The following is a 20,685-nucleotide window of genomic DNA, read 5'->3' as shown; positions in this document are numbered from 1 at the left end:
CCTTCCAAGTAGCTGGAATTACAGGCATGCACTACCACACCCAGCTGATTTTTTGATTTAATATAGAGATGAGGTCTCGCTGCCCAGGCGGGTCTTGAACCCGCGGGCTCAGGCAATCCACTCACCTCAGCCTCCCAAAGGCGCGGGATTACAGGCTGAGCCACCGAACCCGGCTTCAATGTAATTTTTAAATTTCCCTTGACACTTCTATTTTTTGTTTGTTTGTTTTCTATTCTCTCGGGGTTTTTTTTTCTGTTTTTCTACATTCCTGTGGGTTACTTGTATTTCTTTATAATTACCATTTTGATTTACCTAGAGTGCATTTGAGTTTAGTGTCTCTGTATTTTTTTTACATGATTGTTTTATGTATTTTATTATATGAATATCAATTATTAGTTCACTAGTGTCGTCATTTTTTAAATTCAGGTGAAGTATAGAAACTTATGGCCCTTTATTCTTCCCTATTTAATTTCTTGCATATTTGCTTTACATTCATTTAGAACCATATCATCCAGTGTTACAATTTTTGCTTATCTGTCAAAAATACTTTTGAAAACAAAAGGAAAAGGAAAGTTTGTTGTATTTACCCATATTTTTACTCTTTCCAATTTTTGTTTTTTCTTTGATGTTTTAAGATTCCTTCCTTTATGTTTTCCTTTCTGTTTAGAGAAATTTTTTTAAGCCAATCTTTCAGGGTAGGTCTGGTAATACATTCTTTTAATTTTGTATGTGTGTTATTTTCCTTTCCATTCTTGTAAATTATTGTCTGTAGGCATAGGACTCTTTTTTTGAGTTGGAATCTCACTCGGTCACTCAGGCTGATGTGCAGTGGGACGCTCATGGCCACCCCAGCGTTGACCTGCTGGGCTCAGGCAGTCATTTTGCTTCAGCCTTCCAAGTAACTGGAATTACAGGCATGCACTACCACGCCCAGCTAATTTTTTGATTCATTGTAGAGATGAGGTCTCGCCAAGTTGCCCAGGCTGTTCTCAGACCTGTGAGCTCAGGCAATTCCTTCACCGTGGCCTCCCAAAGTGCTGGGATTATAGACTTGAGTCACTGTACCCAGCATAGGATTCTTTTATTTCACAACTTTAAAAACATTGTGCCACTTCCTTCTGGCTTCATGGTTTTTGATGAGAAATCTGCTGTTATTCCAGTTTTTTCCCATAGGTAAGACTTCATTTTCTATAGCTGCTTTCAAGACTTTTTTGTCTTTGTTTTCAGAAGTTTAATTATGATGTGATTGACATGGATATCTTTGGGCTTATCTTAGCAGTTTGTTCAGATTCTCAAATCCGTATATTTATATCTTTCTCCAAATATGTGAAGATTTTAGCTGTTATATTTTTGAGTACTTTTTCCACCCTGCCTTCTTTCTCCTATTCTTTTAAGACTCTGTCATTTATGTTAGATCTTTTGTTATAGACCACAGTTTGCTGAGCTCTATTCATTTTTGTCTTTCCTTTTCTCTATTATCCTACTGCTATACAGATTCAGTAATTTCTTATGTTCTATCTTCCAGTTGGCTAAACTTGTCTCCATCTCTTCCATTCTGTCTGCCATTGAACCCATTCACTGAACTTTTAATTTTAGTTATTGTATTTTTGAGTTATTGACATTTCCATTTGGGGTTTTTTTTATATCTTCTATTTATTTAATCACCTGTATTTACTGAGGCTTTCTATTTTTTCATTTGGATCAAACATGGCCACAGTTACTCATTAAAGCATTTTTAGCATGGCTTCTTTAAATCTTTGATAATTCTAAAATTCCTGTCATCTTGATGGTATAATTTCTTGGTTGTCTTTACTCACTGGATTTGAGATCCTACTGGTTCTTGGTATGATAAATAGTATTTTATTGAAACTCAAACGTTTTCGTATTATGTTAGGAGACTCTGGACCTAATTTAAGTCTTCTGTTTTAGATGACTTTTTATGATACCACTCTGGCAAGGGAAGGGGATGCTACTTTATTACTGCCAAGTGAAAATAGAAGTTCAGTTTCCCTAGTAGGCCTCCATCAATACCCAGTGGGCTCATTATGACTGCAGAGCATGGGTGGGAGTGGCTTCATTACACTGAATGGCGGCAAAAGTTCTGACTCTTTATTTGGCCTCCTCTGATACCACCAAGTGGGGAGAGGATGGGTTCTCTCATTTACTGCTTTGTGGAGGTGGAAGTCCAGACTCTTTGCATGGACTCCACTGACATTGAACAGGTGCCTTGATACCTGCTACCTGGAATGAAAAGTCTTGACTCCCTGCTTAGCCTTCTCTGACATCACCTCATCAGGGGTATTGGGCATTGTGAGATTAGAAGTCTAGGTTCTTCACTAGGCCTGTAGGGGTAGAGGTGGGGCCAATTTTTTCTGTGGAATTGACTAATATAGTTATTATCTTAAAGTTTTCGATCTTGTTGTATTTATTTTCTGGTCTTTTGGCTAGAGTTAATAGGCTCTTGTTGGAACTCTTTTGTTTGTGCCCGTTTCTAGGTTGCCAGCTTCTACAATTTCAAGTCTGGGATAAAACTTAGGAGAACTCACCACTGTGTCGTTTTTTTCAGGTCCCAAGGGGTCCAGCTAGTCTACGTTGTTTTCTTCACCTTTTAGAATGTTTCATTTCTTTTACATACAATGTGTAGGGCTTTTAGGTGTACTTAGCAGGGGGAATAGTGAAACATAGATCTACTCCATCCTTCTTATAGTGGAAGTCACTGTTAGCTCTTTTTTATAGGATGATTCATGTAACCATAACTTGTAAAGTTTTGATGATACCACATGTATCACTTGTTGACTACCTCACAACCACATGAGAAAGAATTAACCAGTGTTCAAAGTCTGTCCCTCAGCCTTTCATATAGAAATTTGTTTTGTCATTCCCTCATGGTGATTGAATTCAAGAGATTTATTCAAGTTAAAAATACTGTTAAGAATATATTGTATACAAGCAACCAGTTTATTTAATTCTCAATGACTACAAAATATTACATGAGAATCAGGTAGTGTTTGGCTGGACAGTAAGTACATTCACAGTAAGTGGTACTGAAGAGAACTCAGTTAAATAGCCTCAGAGTAGCTTTATTTTGGTGCAGATTTGTTGTTTCCTAGTTTTCATTGTGTATACATTTTATGAGGAATAAATTGCATTTTAGAACAGTATATGGAGACGCATACAGCTCAAGATTTGTCTCTAGAAAATGTGAAGGACTCACTTTAATTCAAATGTTGAAAATCACCAATCTCTTAAAGTCCAGCCTATCTAGCTCTACAATAGGAATCTGCCAGGCAGACCTGACTAGTCAAGTTGACATGCCAAGACACCCTCACCCATAGACAATTATTGGATAAACATTGCTGGTTTCCTGTTTATCTTTACCTTTGATATTTACCTATGATTATCCTCTTTTTAGGCGGTTATTATCAGGCCTCAAGGCCCTAGGAACTGTTTTCTTTTTAGGGGAGGTTAATCTGGGCTCATGGACCCCCTTGCCTATCATTAGCTCCAAGTGGAAGTTCTGAAGTGTACAAGCCAATTTTTGAGAGCCCATAGTTTTCTCCTCATATTCTCAAAGGAGTCCATGACCCAAAAAATCATTATGAACCATTGATGTATATTTTTGCTCTGCTTCATTATGCACATATAGTTTAATCTCCTGTAAACCACTTCAGCTTATCATCTACTGGAGTGTTAATATTGTTATTGCCAATTTCTATGTTTTCTTACTATAATTATAGATATTAAAATGTGGTCTTTTTTTCTTAGTATTCTTTGCCTTTTGTCTATTATTTACTTACCTATTATCAGTGTATTTATATATATTTTTACTTTGACATGCAAAAGTCTCAGTATTTGAAGGCATGGCAATTTATTATCCTTTTCCTTTTCTCTTTTATGACTCTAGTCCTAGAATGTCCACAATACATAAATATTACACCTTTTCTGTTGTCTTTTTTCAGTCATTCTGCAGTCAGATATATCCATCTTTGTGACTTTAATGCTGTGTTTTAGGTTGGTGTATTTAACATAATGTTTTATACTTAGCTGGTCATTATATTCTTTTAGTAATATGACCTTGAAAGTTCTGTCAATGTGCAAATAAGTAAATATTGCTATTCTTAATGGTCTTTTAAAATACTTGATTTTGTGGACAATCTGCCACATGGGGAATTCCTCAAGCTCCATAGGTGCCTAGAGAGGCTAGATTTGCCATGGAGTTCAGTGTTGGAAACACTAGTGCCAGTGACTCCTGGCCTGCCTGCGATTGACTCAGATTTCACTTCTGTTACCTGTAAGCTATGCATTTTTGTGGTGATTTTGAAATAGTTCGCATAGCAGATTTTCTATACAGTTAACTTTTGAACAACTCTGGAGGTTAGGGGTGCCACTCTTCCCAATCCTCTGTGCTGTCAAATCCGCATACAACTTTTGGCTTCCCCAAAACTTAAAACTTAGCTACTAATAGCCTATTGTAATACATATTTGTATATTGTATGCAGTCTTCTTACAATGTATTCTTAGAATAATCTAGAGAAAAGAAATGTTAAAAAGCATAAGGAAGAAAAAATACATTTTTTAAAATTTCAAATTTCAGAGTCGGGGTCTCACTGTGTTGTTCAGGCTGGTCTCAACCTCCTGGCTAAAGTGATCTTCTGGAGTTGCTTCGACTACAGGCGTATACCACTGTGCCCGGCCCTGAGAAAATGTGGTTTCTGCTCATTAAGGGGAGTAGGTCGTCATAAGGTCTTCTTCCACATCTTCTTTACATTTAGTAGGTTGAGGAGGGGTTGGTCTTGCTGTTTCAGAAGAGGCAGAGGTGGAGGAGGTGGGAGGCAGAAGCAGACACACTGTGTGTAAATTTTATTGAAAAAAAATCCACACGTAAGTGTACTCGTGCAGTTCAAACCCATGTTTTCAAGGATCATCTATAATTATTCTAATGTGAAGAAATACTCAATCTCTTAAGTATCTTTGTTTTTAAATTGACTACTCACTCTGTTGCCCAGGCTGGAGTGCACTGACATGGTCATGGTTCACTGAAGGCTCAGGTGATCCTTCTGTCTCAGCCTCCCAAGTAGCTGGGACTACAGGTGTGCACCACCATGCCCAGCTAATCTTTTTGTTTTTTGTAGAGATGGGGTCTCGCTCGCCATGTTGGTCTCGAACCCCTGTCTCAAGCAGTTCTCCTGCCTCTGCCTCCCAAAGTGCAGGTATTGGAGGCATGAGCCATCATGCCCAACCAATATCTGAAGTATTTTAAATATACTGCCTATATTCTCTAAGTGCACTACACATGTGCTGTAACTAATAAACCTTTCTCAGTGATTTAAGAAAGTCTCAGAAGAATCCGTACTAACTAGGTATAGAGCATTTTTTATTTTAAAAAAAGGATAAAAGGAATTCGAATATTTAGTAAGTAAAGAATATGATCGTATTGCAAACACCCTTACTGGTTTTACGTATTGTCACGGGAGAAAGAGTAACTTACTATCAGTGGTAGTTACAGATATTTAACTCAGTGAGATTTCATTTCTTAAATATTACTAAAATTGCTCTTAATTTTCTGTACTATTTTTATCTTTTTAATGTAGTTTTAGGCCTAACATCATATTAATAATTGTCCTGTGTGAGGGGTACCCCCCCAAAACCCAGAATTGTATTTTGGAGGGCAGGCCCCTTGTAGTACAGGCTTCCCCTTGCTAGGTAAGTGTTCTAGGAACCCATTAGCATCAGTGTACCAGCTAGCCTTGTTGTGAGGGACAGTGTGCAGAATAAACGTCCCGAGTTGTGGCAACAGGCAACTGATTCTTCCACTAGGACAGTGCCCCTGCCCACACTGCACTGCTTGTTCAGTTTTTGCAGCATGATCCCAGTGCCCCATCCTCCCTATTCACTTGATCTTGCCAAGAGCAACTTTGTTTCCCCAGATGAAAAAGATCCTCAAAGGGAAACATTTTGCCAGTGTGGAAGAGGTGAAACAAAAAACGGCAGAAACACTAAAAGGCATCAAAATTGATGAGTTCAAAAACAGTTTTGAGCAGTGGAAAAAGCATCTTCTTAGGTATACTGCATCAAACGAATAGTACTTTGAGGGTGACTTACATTTAAACATGTAAGAATAAATACATAATTTTTTAATAAATAAATTACAGGGTTTTGGGGGGTCCCCCTCTCATATTTAAACAAGGTCAAACACACCAGAAAAATAGTAAATGCATGTATACACTGTTTGAATGGAGAAAGTAGTGATTCCAATATTTGCACCTTTTCCTGATTTAAGACATCTTAAACTGGTGGGAAATATACAGCGTATAATTTAACATGCATAATGAACCAAAAATGGTGATTTTTAAAAACATGTTAGTTTCGTGGGACAGCTAGGGATTTAACACCTTAAAAAACCCCACAGACTGCATAAATTCTTTTAAAATGTAATTTTTATTAATTTAATAGCTAATTTTCAGAGCAATTACTTAGGTATGTAAAATTTTATAAATTGGCAGAATAATTATAAAACAATAATGCAGCTTGTATTTATTCATTGCTTTTCATAGATAAAAATGATAGCTATTAATGAACACATAAAATCTGCATCTTTTCCAAATACTTGATTTTAAAAAGACACTAGTAACAGTAAATTCAACATCATTGATTGCAGGTGAATCCTTTAAAGGCAATTTCATGCATATCTGGGTTGCTAGAGGAGACCCCTCATACTTTTGTTGGCACTTGAATGTCCACTGTTTCAGTTCCCTTAGTAGAAAAGGGAGGGTGTTTGGACAGAACATTACCATAATAGTTTGGCACTGTGGTGACAGTTTGAGGTTATTTGGAAGATAAGATTTCTGTAAAGCTGAATATAATAGTGTTCATTGGTTCTCAATAAATATCTGTTGAATTTAATCTAAGACAACTTCCAAATTGTGTAGATGCTTATGACATCATAAATTACCTGGATTTATAGGTTTATTTATAAAGCACTGTTGATTTGAAAAATAGTATGGTATGTGCTTCTTAAAAGTCTCTCGTGGCTCCTTTTTTCTTTCTTCTTCTTAGCCTTTTTTATGGATTGACTTTTTTTCTTTTTCTTTTTCTACTTGTATCTTTTTTTAATTATAAAGATGTGGGGTACAATTCAGGGGTTAAGTATTGTGCAGGTACCCTTGTTGATGGGGTATGCCCCTCCCTCCCCTAGCAGTTTCTCTCAACTGCCAGTCCCTGACAGTTTCCCATTACTGCCAAACACTTTCTTCTAGTATTATAATTGTTCAAGGTCCGCTTATGAGTGGGAACATAGGGTACTCTGTTCTTTGTTTCTGTGATAGATCACTGAGTATGATCAACTCTAAATCTATCCAAGTTGCTGCAAAGTCCATATGTTTGTCCTTCTTTATGGCTGCATAGTATACCATTGCACACATGTATTACTTTTTTTTATCCAGTCCAGCTTCGATGGGCAACATGGTTGGTTCCGTGTTTTTGCTATTGTGAATAGAGCTGCAACAAACATACGTTTGCAGGTATCTTTTTTGTAGAATGAGTTGAATTCCTCCAGGTATATTCCCAATAGGGGAATTGCTGGGTCATATGGAAGGTCAATTTCCACTCTACCGTCCAGGCTGGAGTGTAATGGCATTATCATGGTTCACTGCAGACTTGAATTCCTGGGCTCAAGCAATGGATTGTCTTTTTTTTTTTTTTTTGCCTGCCTTTTAAATAATAGTATTTCCTAAGATTCTATCCTGGGGTCTCACATTCTATATTATCTAGGCAGCTTCATCCATTTCTATGGTTTCCTGAGCTGTCTTCTGCTTGAACCTTTATTCTCAACTCTAGACCTATATGCTCAATTATCTAGGTAATATCTCCTGTATGTCCCAGGCAGTCCAACAATGTGTTCAGCATTAAGCTCATTATCTCTTTCTCTCCCCATATTCAACACTTACCTCCAGAAAAAAAGGATATATATATATATCATTTACTTACTTCTGTTTTGGAAAAGAAGTAAATACTCTAGGCTACAGGCCTGAGACTTTTAAGTCTTTTGAATGCAAATTCTCAGATTAGAGTATACTGTGTATAACATGGTGACCATATCTTCTTCTTTTATTTATTTATTTTTTTGAGTCAGAGTCTCACTTGGTCACCCAGGCTGGAGTGCAGTGGCATAGCCACCCCAACGTCAACCTGCTGGGCTCTGGTGATCTTTCTGCCTCAGCCTTCCAAGTAGCCAGAACTACAGGCGCACTCTACCACACCCGGCTAATTTTTTGATATATTGTAGAGACAAGGTCTCACCAGGTTGCCAAGGTTGATCTCGAACCCCTGGGTTCAGGCAGTCCTCTTGCCTCAGCCTTCCGTAGTGCTGGGATTACAGGCTTGAGCCACTGTGTCCAGCCAATAAATATATTTTAAAAAGTGATATGACATAGGGAAATCAGATAATGCTTCCCTGGGAAGTGATTGAATTGAAAGGTGCAGGTTGAGTAACCAGGTGGGATTTGGACAAAGTGGTGAATGAAGAGTGACAGGTGAGACAGCTTGTACTAAGGCCTGGGGGTAGGAGCACTTGCTCTATGTATGAGCAACTATCTTTGTGCAGAGTAATTTGCAATCTTGTTAGAGATTTTTCCCTCCTCATTTCCTTCTTCCTTCTTTTCTCGCATCCTTATTTTTAAAAGACATTTGACACAGAAGCTTACATTAAATAGAGAATATAGAAAGCAACATGTAAGTGCTTTTTAAACTATGTAGTATTCAGTGATTTAAATGAAGGGAACTATGAAACTTAAGAGATAAACATAGCCAGGACTTACCTGAGACACAACACCAAAAAGAAAAAGGTTTTGTGGTGGTATTCTTTTTACTCTTGATACCTAAAGTCATGTTAGCATTTATAATCACTGCTCTGCTACATTTTGATAAACCAGGGAGTAACTAAATCTTAGGCAATACATTTCAAAATCTTTTCTTAAATTATGTAATTTCTTTTCTGAGTGCATTTTTTTACTGCGAAGTTTAATATTCTATGCAATATCTTTGTGTGCTTGAGAATTAATTCAGGCTGTAGAAATTCTATTAGAATATAAAGTGACTTTTGAACTGCACTGGAATACTCTCTGGTCTGTGCTATTCTGCACTTGATGACTCTGTTTATTCTTTTGTTCTTGATATGCATATGCATTATCCTTCAAAAGTAATTCTGAAGCTTTGGTTCTAAAACATTTCTTCAACTGCTCTTACCCAGTTCTTGAATAGGAAAATTGTGTCTCAAATGCTAGCTGTTTTAGAATCAGCTAGATTGTCTTAAAAACCCAAGCAATTCATTCATGTTTTCCACATGCTTTGGTTCTTTGTTTTGTTTACTTATGTTTTAATCATTCCTTATCATGGTTCAGAGTTTAGTGTTCATAATTTCTTTGTGGTGTCATTAAAAACTTAGTTTTTATCTGTTTTTCTTTGCAGAAAGGGCTATTGCAAGACATGAAGTCCGAGAAATTGAGCAGCGACATACAATGGATGGCCCTCGGCAAGATGCAGCTTTAGACGAGGAAGAGGACATGGTGATCATCTATAATAGAGTTCCCAAAACTGCAAGCACCTCATTTACCAATATCGCCTATGACCTGTGTGCAAAGAATAAATACCATGTTCTTCACATCAACACTACAAAAAATAATCCAGTGATGTCACTGCAAGATCAGGTAATTACCACTTAAGGAATACTCAAGTATTTTCTGGTACTTCCTCACTCAAATTTTCTATCTCAAGGGATTACATATTTTTAAGGGATATGTGTGCTGAACTCAGTGAATTATAAGCATCTTAGGGGAAGGGACCAACCAACTTTTGTATAATTTTACTTCACTGCATTTGATGCATTCCCTTGCATATCATATGTATTTTCAAATATTTGTGACGTAAATGCATTAACGAATATCTTGAATTTTGAAGAGAATATTGATGCGACTCTGTATAATATCCTTTGAGAAATTAGAAAAAAGTTATCTCCATAAAAATTGAAGGATGTGGGAATTCCACCCCAGGAGATGATAGTGTTTGAAAATACTATTTAGGATCAAATACCATATTGGAGTGGGCTTATTAATAAGTTATTAGTGATAGTTCTATATTTATAATGATATTTATCTGTTTGAAAGCAATTGAATTTGTTTGCTTACTGAGTTTACTGTTATCCCACTATTTAGCATAACTATAATCCTTACACTGAAACAAGAGAATAACATTGATACACAAGATAAAGGTTGGATTTCTTCCTATAGAGCTGTTTGTAAAGGCTACATGGCATGTCATCTGCCCATAGAATTCTTGGTTCTCTGCAAGATCCTTGAATACTCCTTTTTGTAGAACAAAAAATCTACATCTGTCAGCCAAAACAAATAACTCTTCTATAAATGAGAGGATACATGAGCTTTTTTGGCTAAGTGGGTCATAAAAACTATTCATTATGTAATATTGTATATCCCAAGGGCTAGTATCCTAAATATTCTGGCTTTATACAGTGTGTAGTAGGTTTTAAATCTTTTTGCATTTTTGCTTTTCAGAGTATGCCTTGGCTTAAAAGGAGCATTAATGCTTACATAATAATATCAGATTTACTCAATAGTATTTTTTAGAAAAATAATGTTAACTTGTTTGCTTAATGTTAGTGCTATTTTGTATACAGTATTACAAAGTTTTTTGGCAACTACAAGATGACTGACAATGACATCTACCATTTTTTAATGAAATATAAATCTAGAGGATCTCACCACATGTGACATTTATAGGCATCCTGTAGTAGTATATTTTCCCAGTTGCATTTGGATGAGAAAAAGCTCCCATTTTCCTTTCAGTAACTTATGTATAGGAAAAAAAATAGCAGAGGAGAAGTATAAGTGCTATCATAAAAGCAATTGGATTACATAATGAGCAACACTTAAAATATGTTTATGTGGGACAAGTAGAGGAATAGTCTTAATCATTAGCCAACATACTTCAGAATGTCAGCTGGTAGATCAAAACCTGGTCTTAATTAAGAGTAACTTATATGGCTGGGCTCAGTGGCTCAGCCTGTAATCCCAGCACTTTGGGAGGCCGATGCAAGTCGACTGCCTGAGCTTGCGGGTTTGAGACCATCCCGGGCAACTTGGCGAGATCTCTTCTCTACAGTAAATCAAAATTAGCCAGGTGTGGTAGTACGTGCTTATAGTCCTGGCTACTTGGAAGGCTGAGGCGGAAGGATTGCCAGAGCCTAGCAGGTTGACACTGGGGTGGCTGTGAGTGTGCCACTGCCCTCCAGCTATACCGTATCCACAATTGATTGGTTGCTCTATGTAGAAGCGGTTCTACAAACAAGTCATATTTACTGCTTTTCCCCATCTTTTGTGTGACTTTAGCATTTTTATTGTGCTTTAGTTTAGTAGGCTTCATCTAAATGTAAACTTGAAAATTGTACGATATTCCTTGAAATTAATTTTTAAATGTTTCCTGAGCCCCATCCTATATAACACACTCTTAATTTCATATTTTGTTGTCTTTGTGTACTGCTCTCAGCTATTTAAATAGGAATTAAATGACCTCTTTGTTCTTCTTCTTGAAGAAATCATTTCCAATCAGGGTCTGACTCAAGTGCAACTTAAAAAATGAGATTTTTATGAAATCAGCTTTTTCCCAAGTTTCCATTTTTACTCACAAAAACATTTTGGGCTATACTAGGTGCTCACACTCGTTAGTCCCTCATCTTCCAAGCTTCGGTTCAGTCTGCTTGATACCAGCCTTTAGCCCCAGCTTTCCCAGGCATACTTTGTGCACACTGCAGTAGGTACTGTGATAAGCTGCTTACATGCTTAATTACTTCTCTCAAAAATCATAGAAGCAAAGTCCAAACATTTTTAGTTTGGTATAAAACCATTCAATGTGTAATAGCTATATATAATCTGCTATTCGTAAAATACTTGTCAGTTCCGCTTTCAAGTTATTTATTTATTTATTGAGTTTGTAATATATACAGAAATTGTGCTACATTCTTTTTGGCAAATACCAAAGAAATAAAAGGTAAGACCACATTCTTTTTTTTTTCCATGCAGTTGGGACTACAGGCCCCAATACACCTAGCTAGTTTTTAAATTTTCTGTAGAGACAAGCTTTCTCTATGTGGCCCAGGCTGGTCTTGGACTCCTGGCCTCAAGCAGTGCCCCTACCTTGGCCTCCCAAAGTGCTGGGATTATAAGTGTGAGCTACTGCGCCCAGCCAAGACCACATTTTTGAAGAAGTTTATTCAGTAAATGTATTGTGAACATAAAAGAAAACATCAACTTTTAATAATCTTACCAAATATTTAACCAAAAATATCTCTTACCAAAATGTCTAATCTGGACCTAATCCTGAGGAAACAAACTCGTATTGTAAAACATTCTACAGACCAGCCATCCTGGACTCTTCTCAAGTATCAATGTCATGACAGCTAAAAAGGTGGGAAGGGGACTTTTTTAGACCAGAGAAGAATAAAGAGACATAGAAACCACATGTAATGTATGACCTATGATTAGATCCTTGATCAAAAATGATAATGCCAAACAGGGTTACCTGCACGATCAATGTTTGTATACCTAGCCCTGAATTGTACCTCACATCTTTATAATAAAAATTTAAAAATGAAAAAAAAAAAGATAATGTCCTTGTTTATTCTTTCAGGTTTTATGTAGTTCAGGAATTTTTTTAAATTAAAAAAGTTGGAGTAAAAGAAAATGAAAAGTTAAAACAAGGATATCAAAAGATAAATATTTGAGAATATAAGGCATGATGAGAAACAAAGCAATTAGAAGAAGATGAGGACTCAGTCATGAGAGTTACGTTTTTGAAATGGGTTTTACTCAGTTGATAGATAGGAATTGACAAGAGAAAGGTAAATGAGTCAGCTCTTCTAGCTGGGAGAAAATGGAGTTTTCTCTCCATTTTCACATAATCACAAAAATGTTTTTACATTAGATAACATCTTATCTGTAAAGTAACTATGCCCAATAGTTGTGATTGTCAGCATCATGATCTTTCTCAATTATTTTCTGCTTTCGTGTGTTTTGGTATAAGATTATATTTTACCCCTTTTGTTAAGACATTTTAAATACCTAGGTTTTATATTATCTGTAGGACAACACAGTAATACAAACTTTTAATTTACTCTCTAGTCAACTTCTGGTCATTTGCATTAGTGCTCACAGTTCACTATATGTTGCAAATACTTTTCAGAGCAACACTTTAGATGAGTGCTCTCAACCTATAATGTTTATGCTAATCACTAGCCAAAATGCAGATTCCGATTCAGAAGGACCAAGATGGAGCTTGATATTCTAAATTTCTAAAAAGCTCTGCTCATGCCAAATGTATGTTGCTGGTCCTTAAACTGCAGTTGGAGTAACAGAGATCTAGAACATGAGTCTCTGTGGGGCATGGGAAAATGAATATTATAGTTTTCCCAGGACGATAGAGTACTTATCTTTAGTATTCCTACCTCCCCTACAAAATCCAAATTCCTTATGTAAGCCTAGAGACCCTTTTTAACCTAGCCCTTGTTTGTTGCTACAACCTCTTATCCACTAGCCATACCAGCCTTGTGATTCATTGAATGCACCTAGTCTTTCCTACTTTAAGGCCTCTGCACTTATCATTTCCTCTTAGAATGCACTTTTCCCACAGTTGGCTTTCTGTTATCCATTTAAATTTTAATAACATCCTCTTAGAAAAACCTTGCCAAGGCATCCCTATACCTCTTCCAAGTTACTGCATACCTTCATTACTCTCTGTATCTTTCCTAGTATTAATCAGCTTATGAAATTATCATATATAAAAATACTATCTGTCTTCTCCTCTATTATAAGGTCTTAAAGGACAAGAACTTCGTCTTGTTTACCACTGTGTCCCTTGTGCTTAGAGTGGTGCCTGAGACAGTAGAAACTGTATAATTTTTCTGTTAAATGAACAAGGAATGAATGAACAAAATAACCAATTTAGATTCTGATAGTAGTTTTAGCTGAACATGACCATGATGATAATTACTGGCAGAGCGAGCCCCTCCAGCTGGCAGGAGAATGACCTGTCCTTGTCTCTCAGATGATATGGGAATCATCCACCACCTTACTTCCCCCCAAATAGGTTGGGCAACACATCTTTGTACTTAAGTGAAGATATGTTCTCTTGCTACTAAACTACTCTCATATTTTTAGCCAACCACTACTTAGTTTTCTTCTTAGTGTAGAAAATGCCTCTCTTATAAAAGTACCTACAGCTGTACAAGACAGTTTTTTAAGTAAATGCATGAGTAGGAGTTTGGTATATAGTAATTACTCAAGTTAATAGTAGTATTCATTCAATAGACAGTAATTACAAAGGTGGAATTTGGCCAGGATGTTCAGGATGACATTGCTACCCTTTCAGGTAGTGAAAATAAGTTCTTTTGTGATTACGGTTAATCATAATGTTGAGGCTAATCTCTTAAGTATGTAAGTCCAGATGCTGCATTTGGTGATATAGTGCTTTCTTAGCTTTTTCCTGTAGCACCAATTCAGGTCTGATTTACCTAACATATAAATCACAACACCACTACCTATACTGCTTGTATTTTACCTACAGGTCTTTTCTTATTACTTGTTAGCTTGACTTTATTTGAGTTATATAATGTGACAAAAGTCACAGTTTAGGATCTACTCCAGGCCACCCATAAAAACACCTTTTCATGTCCTGTATCTAAATACTACTTCTGAACATTCTTCTTGATAGCACATTTCAATCAAGGTAGAAAATTATTTATGAATAAAGTTACTGTGGTGGCTTTATTTCTTCTCTCCAAGCCAGAATTTTTAGTGTCTTTGGTCTCCTTAACTTCATTTGATACTATTAGGTTTTGCTCCTTTTTTCCTTTGGTTAGTGTCAAGTATAGTCAGTAAGACTCCATAAAATAAACTGAGGAGAAACTTGTTCACCTAATCTGTTTCCTCTTACTCCTCTGTATTCCAGAGCCTTGTCTCAAGGTCTTGGGCAGAATACCCCAGTGTAGAGAAACACCAGAAGAAAACATACAGAAAGACAAGGCAAGTGGTGCAGAGAAGGTGAGAGAGCACACAGTGATAGAGCATGATTGGGACTGGACCGATGAAAGAAAGATGGAGGTGAAAGAGTAGAGACGGGAAATTCTGGAGAACATCCTACGATAAATTTTAAACATGGGTGATAGGAGAAGTGGCTAAAATAATACTTAAAAGTTTAAAAGATACAGTTTTTCAAAGGAAATTAATTACATCATTTCCTGGAGAACAGTTTGAAGAAGAGATCAACGTGGCATGGAATTACAGTAGTATGTAAAAGAAACTTCAAAATGCTCAGACTGCGTTCCAGATGAGTGTGAAATACTACTTTAACCATATTGACATCATTTGTTTGCTTGGCACTTTTTTCTTCTCCATAGAGGGACAGTAATGTTTTGATTTATTGCAAGTCACAAATCAGCCACAGCTTTATTAATGAGACTTTAACATATTACCTTGACTGGGCTTGGTGGCTTAGCCTGTAATCCCAGCACTTTGGGAGGCCGAGGCAGGTGGATTGCCTGAGACTGCAGGTTCAAGACCAGCCTGGGCAACTTGTGGAAAACTTGTCTCTACAATTTACCAAGCATGGTAGTACATGCCTGTAGTTCCAGCTGCTTGGAAGACTGAGGCGGAAGGATCGCCGGAGCCCAGCAGGTTGACACTGGGCGGCCATGAGTGTGCCACTGCACTCCAGCCTGGGCAACAGAGTGAGACGCCAACTAAAAAAACAAAGCAGCCGGGCTCGGTGGCTCAGCCTGTAATCCCGCGCCTTTGGGAGGCTGAGGTGAGTGGATTGTCTGAGCCCGCGGGTTCGAGACCCACCTGGGCAGCGAGACCTCATCTCTACAATAAATAAAAAAATCAGCCGGGCGTGGTAGCACATGCCTGTAATTCTGGCTACTCGGAAGGCTGAGGCGGAAGGATCGCCGGAGCCCAGCAGGCCGAGACTGCGGTGGCCGGGAGCGGCCACTGCACTCCAGTCTGGGCGACAGAGTGAGACTCCAACTCAAAAAAAAAAAAACAAAAAAAAAAACAAAGCAAAAAAAGCATATTGCCTTAAATGTTGATGAGATGAGAGGGAAAAAACTATGTCTGTATATTAAGTATATAGCCTTTGGTGTTCTTTTAATTGGATATTAGAATGAGATTCCGTGTGTTTTGGAGATGTTGACAATAATAAAGTCTAGAGAATTTTACCCCTTGTACTCAAAGACTTCTCACGGATCACCTACCAGCAACTTGACCACACTCTTATGAAATAGTGAAAAACTAATCACTTCTTATTAAATAGTATATAGCATTAAAACTAATAACTTTATTTTAATGATATTTGGCTTATAATTAAATTTTGGATATTGAGGAACTTATTTATGACAAAAATTTTATATTTTTCTAATGGGCGGTAATGTGTGAAACAGTCACCAACATGCATTGCAGGTTCATTAATACATGTTGTACAATAGTAATCTATTTGATGTCTCCCACTTGGTATTTTTCCATCTGAGCAGACAATGTAGTCTCATTTTCTTCCTCCCACATTAATACAAAATTTATTGTCCAATCTGTTATTTGAAGGCAACGTGGAAGGACACACTTGTAACTCCTGAAAATCGTTTTTCAACTGATCAATCAGAAGTTTGACAAATTTCAAATAGGACATAAGTTTTTCGTTGTGTCTTTTTGATGTTCGGTACAGTATATAGGAATTATTAGCACATATTGCTAATCCCCAGAAGGATGATTTCCTCTACCATTTTAAAGATGCTCACAAAAAACAATATGAAGAAGCATATTGATCCGCATGATCCACACTGCTCATATTTGCAATATAATGTAGAATAATTTCAAGCTTTTTGACTGATATAATACTTCCACCATGTAATATCCTTGTGGTAGATTTCATTCCTGTATGATTCTAAGTGCTGAGAATTCTAACAATCCTTTTGTCCCATGCAAGGAGCATAAGATCATTTTTCCTGTACACTACTGTTTTTTTTTTTTTTCATTGAATACCTTGGCTTTTTTATTTGTGCAAGTATTCCCTTTCAGTTGAATTTGTACCAGTTAGATGACATCTCATCTCTAGGACCTCTTCTGCTAGGATGCTACTAGTGTAATATCTCTCAGTAAACATCGTATCCTGCTGCATTGGGAACTTTTTCCAACAACTTTTTACATAAATGTAATGGAATTCTGATGCTTACTGGAAGATCAGGTCAAATGATGTTTTTGGATGTTATGTTGCCATAGTAGGGAAGTACTGAAAAAAGATACCCTGTTTTTGAGTCAGTGCATGAATGTGTATACCCCATTTGGTGGGCTTATTTGGATAATGATATTCACCCTTTAAATTGAATAATGGTTTTGTCAACACAGATTGCCTGATCTGGTATTAAATAGTGCAAAAATTTTGAATCTATGTATTTCAAATTATTGGCCTTTTGAATACAAGTTCTGATTGTCCCGTCACTTGACACCGTTGTCTTCAAATGAAGCATCCACAAGAGTTGCATAAACCTTTCTCTACTGAATGTTTCCCAAGAGTATTTTACTACTGAAAGCAGTTGACCAGTACTCTTGCAAAAGGACAAAAGCTAAAAATTCCTGTCAGTCAATGTTATCCCACTTATGTCAAGTCCACTTTTTGATAGTTGCTTTTTTCCTTATTCTTTTCATCCACATAACAATGTTTCTTTTATAACACTAGCCACTAATTCATTTGTAAAGTGGAGAGTAAAATAGTCAGTTCTCTTACATTACTTGCTATTTGTGGTCCTGTTTTATGAGGATGTACAATAAAATTTATTTTTGCTTTTTCTGTAACATCCTCTCATTTTTCTGTAACATTTTCTCATTTTTCACTTGATGATACCTTGTCTTCTACTTCTTCGAAGCGACTGACACTTTCATTGCGGTCACTTTTTATTACGTTCACTCATTTTCTTCTTGGTGGGATGATACACTGTCACTACTATCATTTTCTTCCATATCAATGTTTAATTTTTCTAAGTTATATGTATGAAAGTCTAAATCTAACTCATATTTGCTGCTGCTTATAACTCTTGTATTTTTGTTTTGCCATTGTTCTGCAAACTAAATAAATGGATAAAAAAATTTCTAATTGTAACTTTTGAAACCACAAAATGAAATTTATCAAAAGAATGTATATTACTTTTTCAGTTTTACTTTTCTGACTTTGTGCAGATAGATATATTTGACTTTTGCCACTCGATACTTCAATACAGTCTGCCTTCAACTCTGAAAGTCTCTTCCTTTTAAGGCTGCAGTAACTTGCTTATCTATCTTTTCAAGATATACTGTTTGATACAGAGGGTATACCCTCAGCTGCCTTTCTTATATAAATGCTCTTTATTGCTACCTTCTGTTACAAAGAATGTTGGCACCACTGTGAAAGCACTTCACGTGAACTTTCTCTTTCTACATAACGTCAGCTGATTTTTTTTACATATATCTCAGTATATATTAAATATCTTTATTTGCTTTTTTGTGCAAGTTGAATGGAAAACTTCAAGGAAACACGTTTTTTAAAAATGTCCACTGGTATAAGTTTGTCCTGTATAGTCACCAAGCAATCTCTTTATGATTCCTGAAAGGGGACACCTGAGTGGTTTGCTAGAGTGCAAAGGGCTACAAGCAATAATAATTTACCTCAATGTACCTCAGCATGAATTTAGGAAATAAAGTTCAAAATCCTGTAGATATTTAGACTTGGTCTCTTGGTTTTGACCCCCAGAATTACACTCAAGACAATAAAAAGACAAGTGGTCAAATGATTGTCCAATGAGAGAGTAGTGATCAGGGTGGATAGGAAGTTGAGATTATGATGAAGGTTGTAAGTGAATTCACAAGAAAATAAACAATTGAGAGTTACCTCAACGGAGTTTTGAGATATTAGAGGTGGAGGAGATTTGAAAGACTAGATGTAAGGGATTATGTTAGTAGTAGGTAAAACCTGAAATTTTCAGTGTCCATGTTTGTTGATCGGAATCACAATACAGATGATGTCCTCTTTTCCTTTTAAAATCCTTCTGGATTTGTCACTCTGTTTAAGTTAGATAATAATAAAGGAAATAAAGTTAGTGTCATAGAAGGATGATTGTACGAAAATCTATGATATGTGCTTTATCTTTACACTAAAGTGTTTTTTGTTGTTGTTGTTGTTTTTTTGGTTGTTTTTTTTTTGAGTTGGAGTCTCACTCTTGTTGCCCAGGCTGGAGTACAGTGGCACGCTTACGGCCACCGCAGCCTCTACCTGCTGGGCTTAGGCGATCCTTCTACCTCAGCCTTCCAAGTAGCTGGAACTACAGGCACACACCACCACTCCTGTCTAGTTTTTGTGATTTATTGTAGAGATGAAGTCTCACCAAGTTCCCCAAGCTAGTCTCTAACCCCCAGACTCAGACAATCGTCTTGCCTCGGCTTCCCAAAGTGCTGTGATTTCAGGCTGAGCCACCATGCCCAGCCAAGTTTTTTTTAAATCTGTAAAAGAAAGGGTACAGGATACTCTAGGTCCCTTTCACCTCTAAAACTCTGATCTGTAAACAAGAGAGTTTGAGTTTAATGACAGCAGTGGAAGAAGATTCATGCCTTGTTCTATTCTTTGTTTTTACCAAACTTTTCCCAAGTTCATTCAGAAGCCTAGACCTTTTTCTTATTTTATTCGTTTTTAACCTGTTTCTGAAATGCTTGGTTGCAATGTGCTTCAGACATCACTTGAGGATATGTGGGTAGGAAGAGGAAAACAAATGTGTAGAGTTCACTCAGCTTCTGTTCCCATTTCTGTTTCTGTATTGTGGTGGCTTATAACATTATCAAAAACTTTGTATCTGTATACTTTTACTAAAATAGTAAGTATGAGAGTATCCTTACTAAAGAGCTCCTGTAAACCTCAAACCTTCTTTGCAAACAGTATAGAAACACCATGTTGATAAAATCAAGAGCTAGCCCCTAGGCCAGCAGCATGGTCATCACCTGCAGACTTGTGAGTGGTGCAGAAACTCGGGCCCCACTCTAGACCTACTGAATCAGAATCTGCACCTTAACAAGTTTCAGGCGATTCATTTGCACATTCAAGTTTGAGAAGCCTTGAAGCAGTCTAGATATAATTCAGCTTCCTGGGCCCTTCACCTCATGTTGAAGGACACACATTGGATGATATGTCATTGATCTTCAGGACAGTTTGATTTAATATTGACCATTTGTTTTTAGGAAGGTTGGAGGAAAAAGGATACTTGAAGCTTACACCCGACTCTTATTTCTTTCAGTCTTTCACCACAGTTTACTCCAAGTTTGCTTATGATCTTCCCTGGCATTTGGCTTATGTAACACTGTTTTCTCAGACTTCAACCTAGCATCTTCTTTCATTTCCCTCCTATATCACCATGTCCATTTTATATCCCAGCTTCTGGAGAATAAAACTGAGTTGCTAAATATGTCTTAAGCTCCCTTTAACTACCACCTCCAATTACATATTCTCTTTGCCTTCTATTTTCCTCTCATTTTTGGCTGAAATACTAGAACTGATTTTCACAGAACCAAAGGTTTATATGAAACAATTTACCATTAAGTGACAGTTATAAGA

General features: G+C 36.8%; 1 protein-coding gene across 1 annotated transcript in view; it reads left to right on the top strand.

The window, feature by feature from the left end:
• The first annotated feature begins 5,863 nt into the window (after positions 1 to 5,863).
• Positions 5,864 to 20,685, top strand: part of HS2ST1 (heparan sulfate 2-O-sulfotransferase 1) — a 35,761-nt gene continuing 20,939 nt past the window's right edge. The window contains exons 1-2 of the mRNA XM_008057043.1: positions 5,864 to 5,972; positions 9,466 to 9,704. Of these exons, the coding sequence (XP_008055234.1) occupies positions 5,864 to 5,972; positions 9,466 to 9,704 (348 nt within the window). The remainder of the gene's footprint in view (positions 5,973 to 9,465; positions 9,705 to 20,685) is intronic.

Source organism: Carlito syrichta, unplaced genomic scaffold (genome assembly GCF_000164805.1).
Source record: "Carlito syrichta isolate Samal-C Ts95f unplaced genomic scaffold, Tarsius_syrichta-2.0.1 Scaffold302623, whole genome shotgun sequence".
NCBI lineage: Eukaryota > Metazoa > Chordata > Mammalia > Primates > Tarsiidae > Carlito > Carlito syrichta.
Note: the sequence above shows the minus strand (reverse complement) of the source record. Positions and strands in the feature narration are given on the sequence as shown.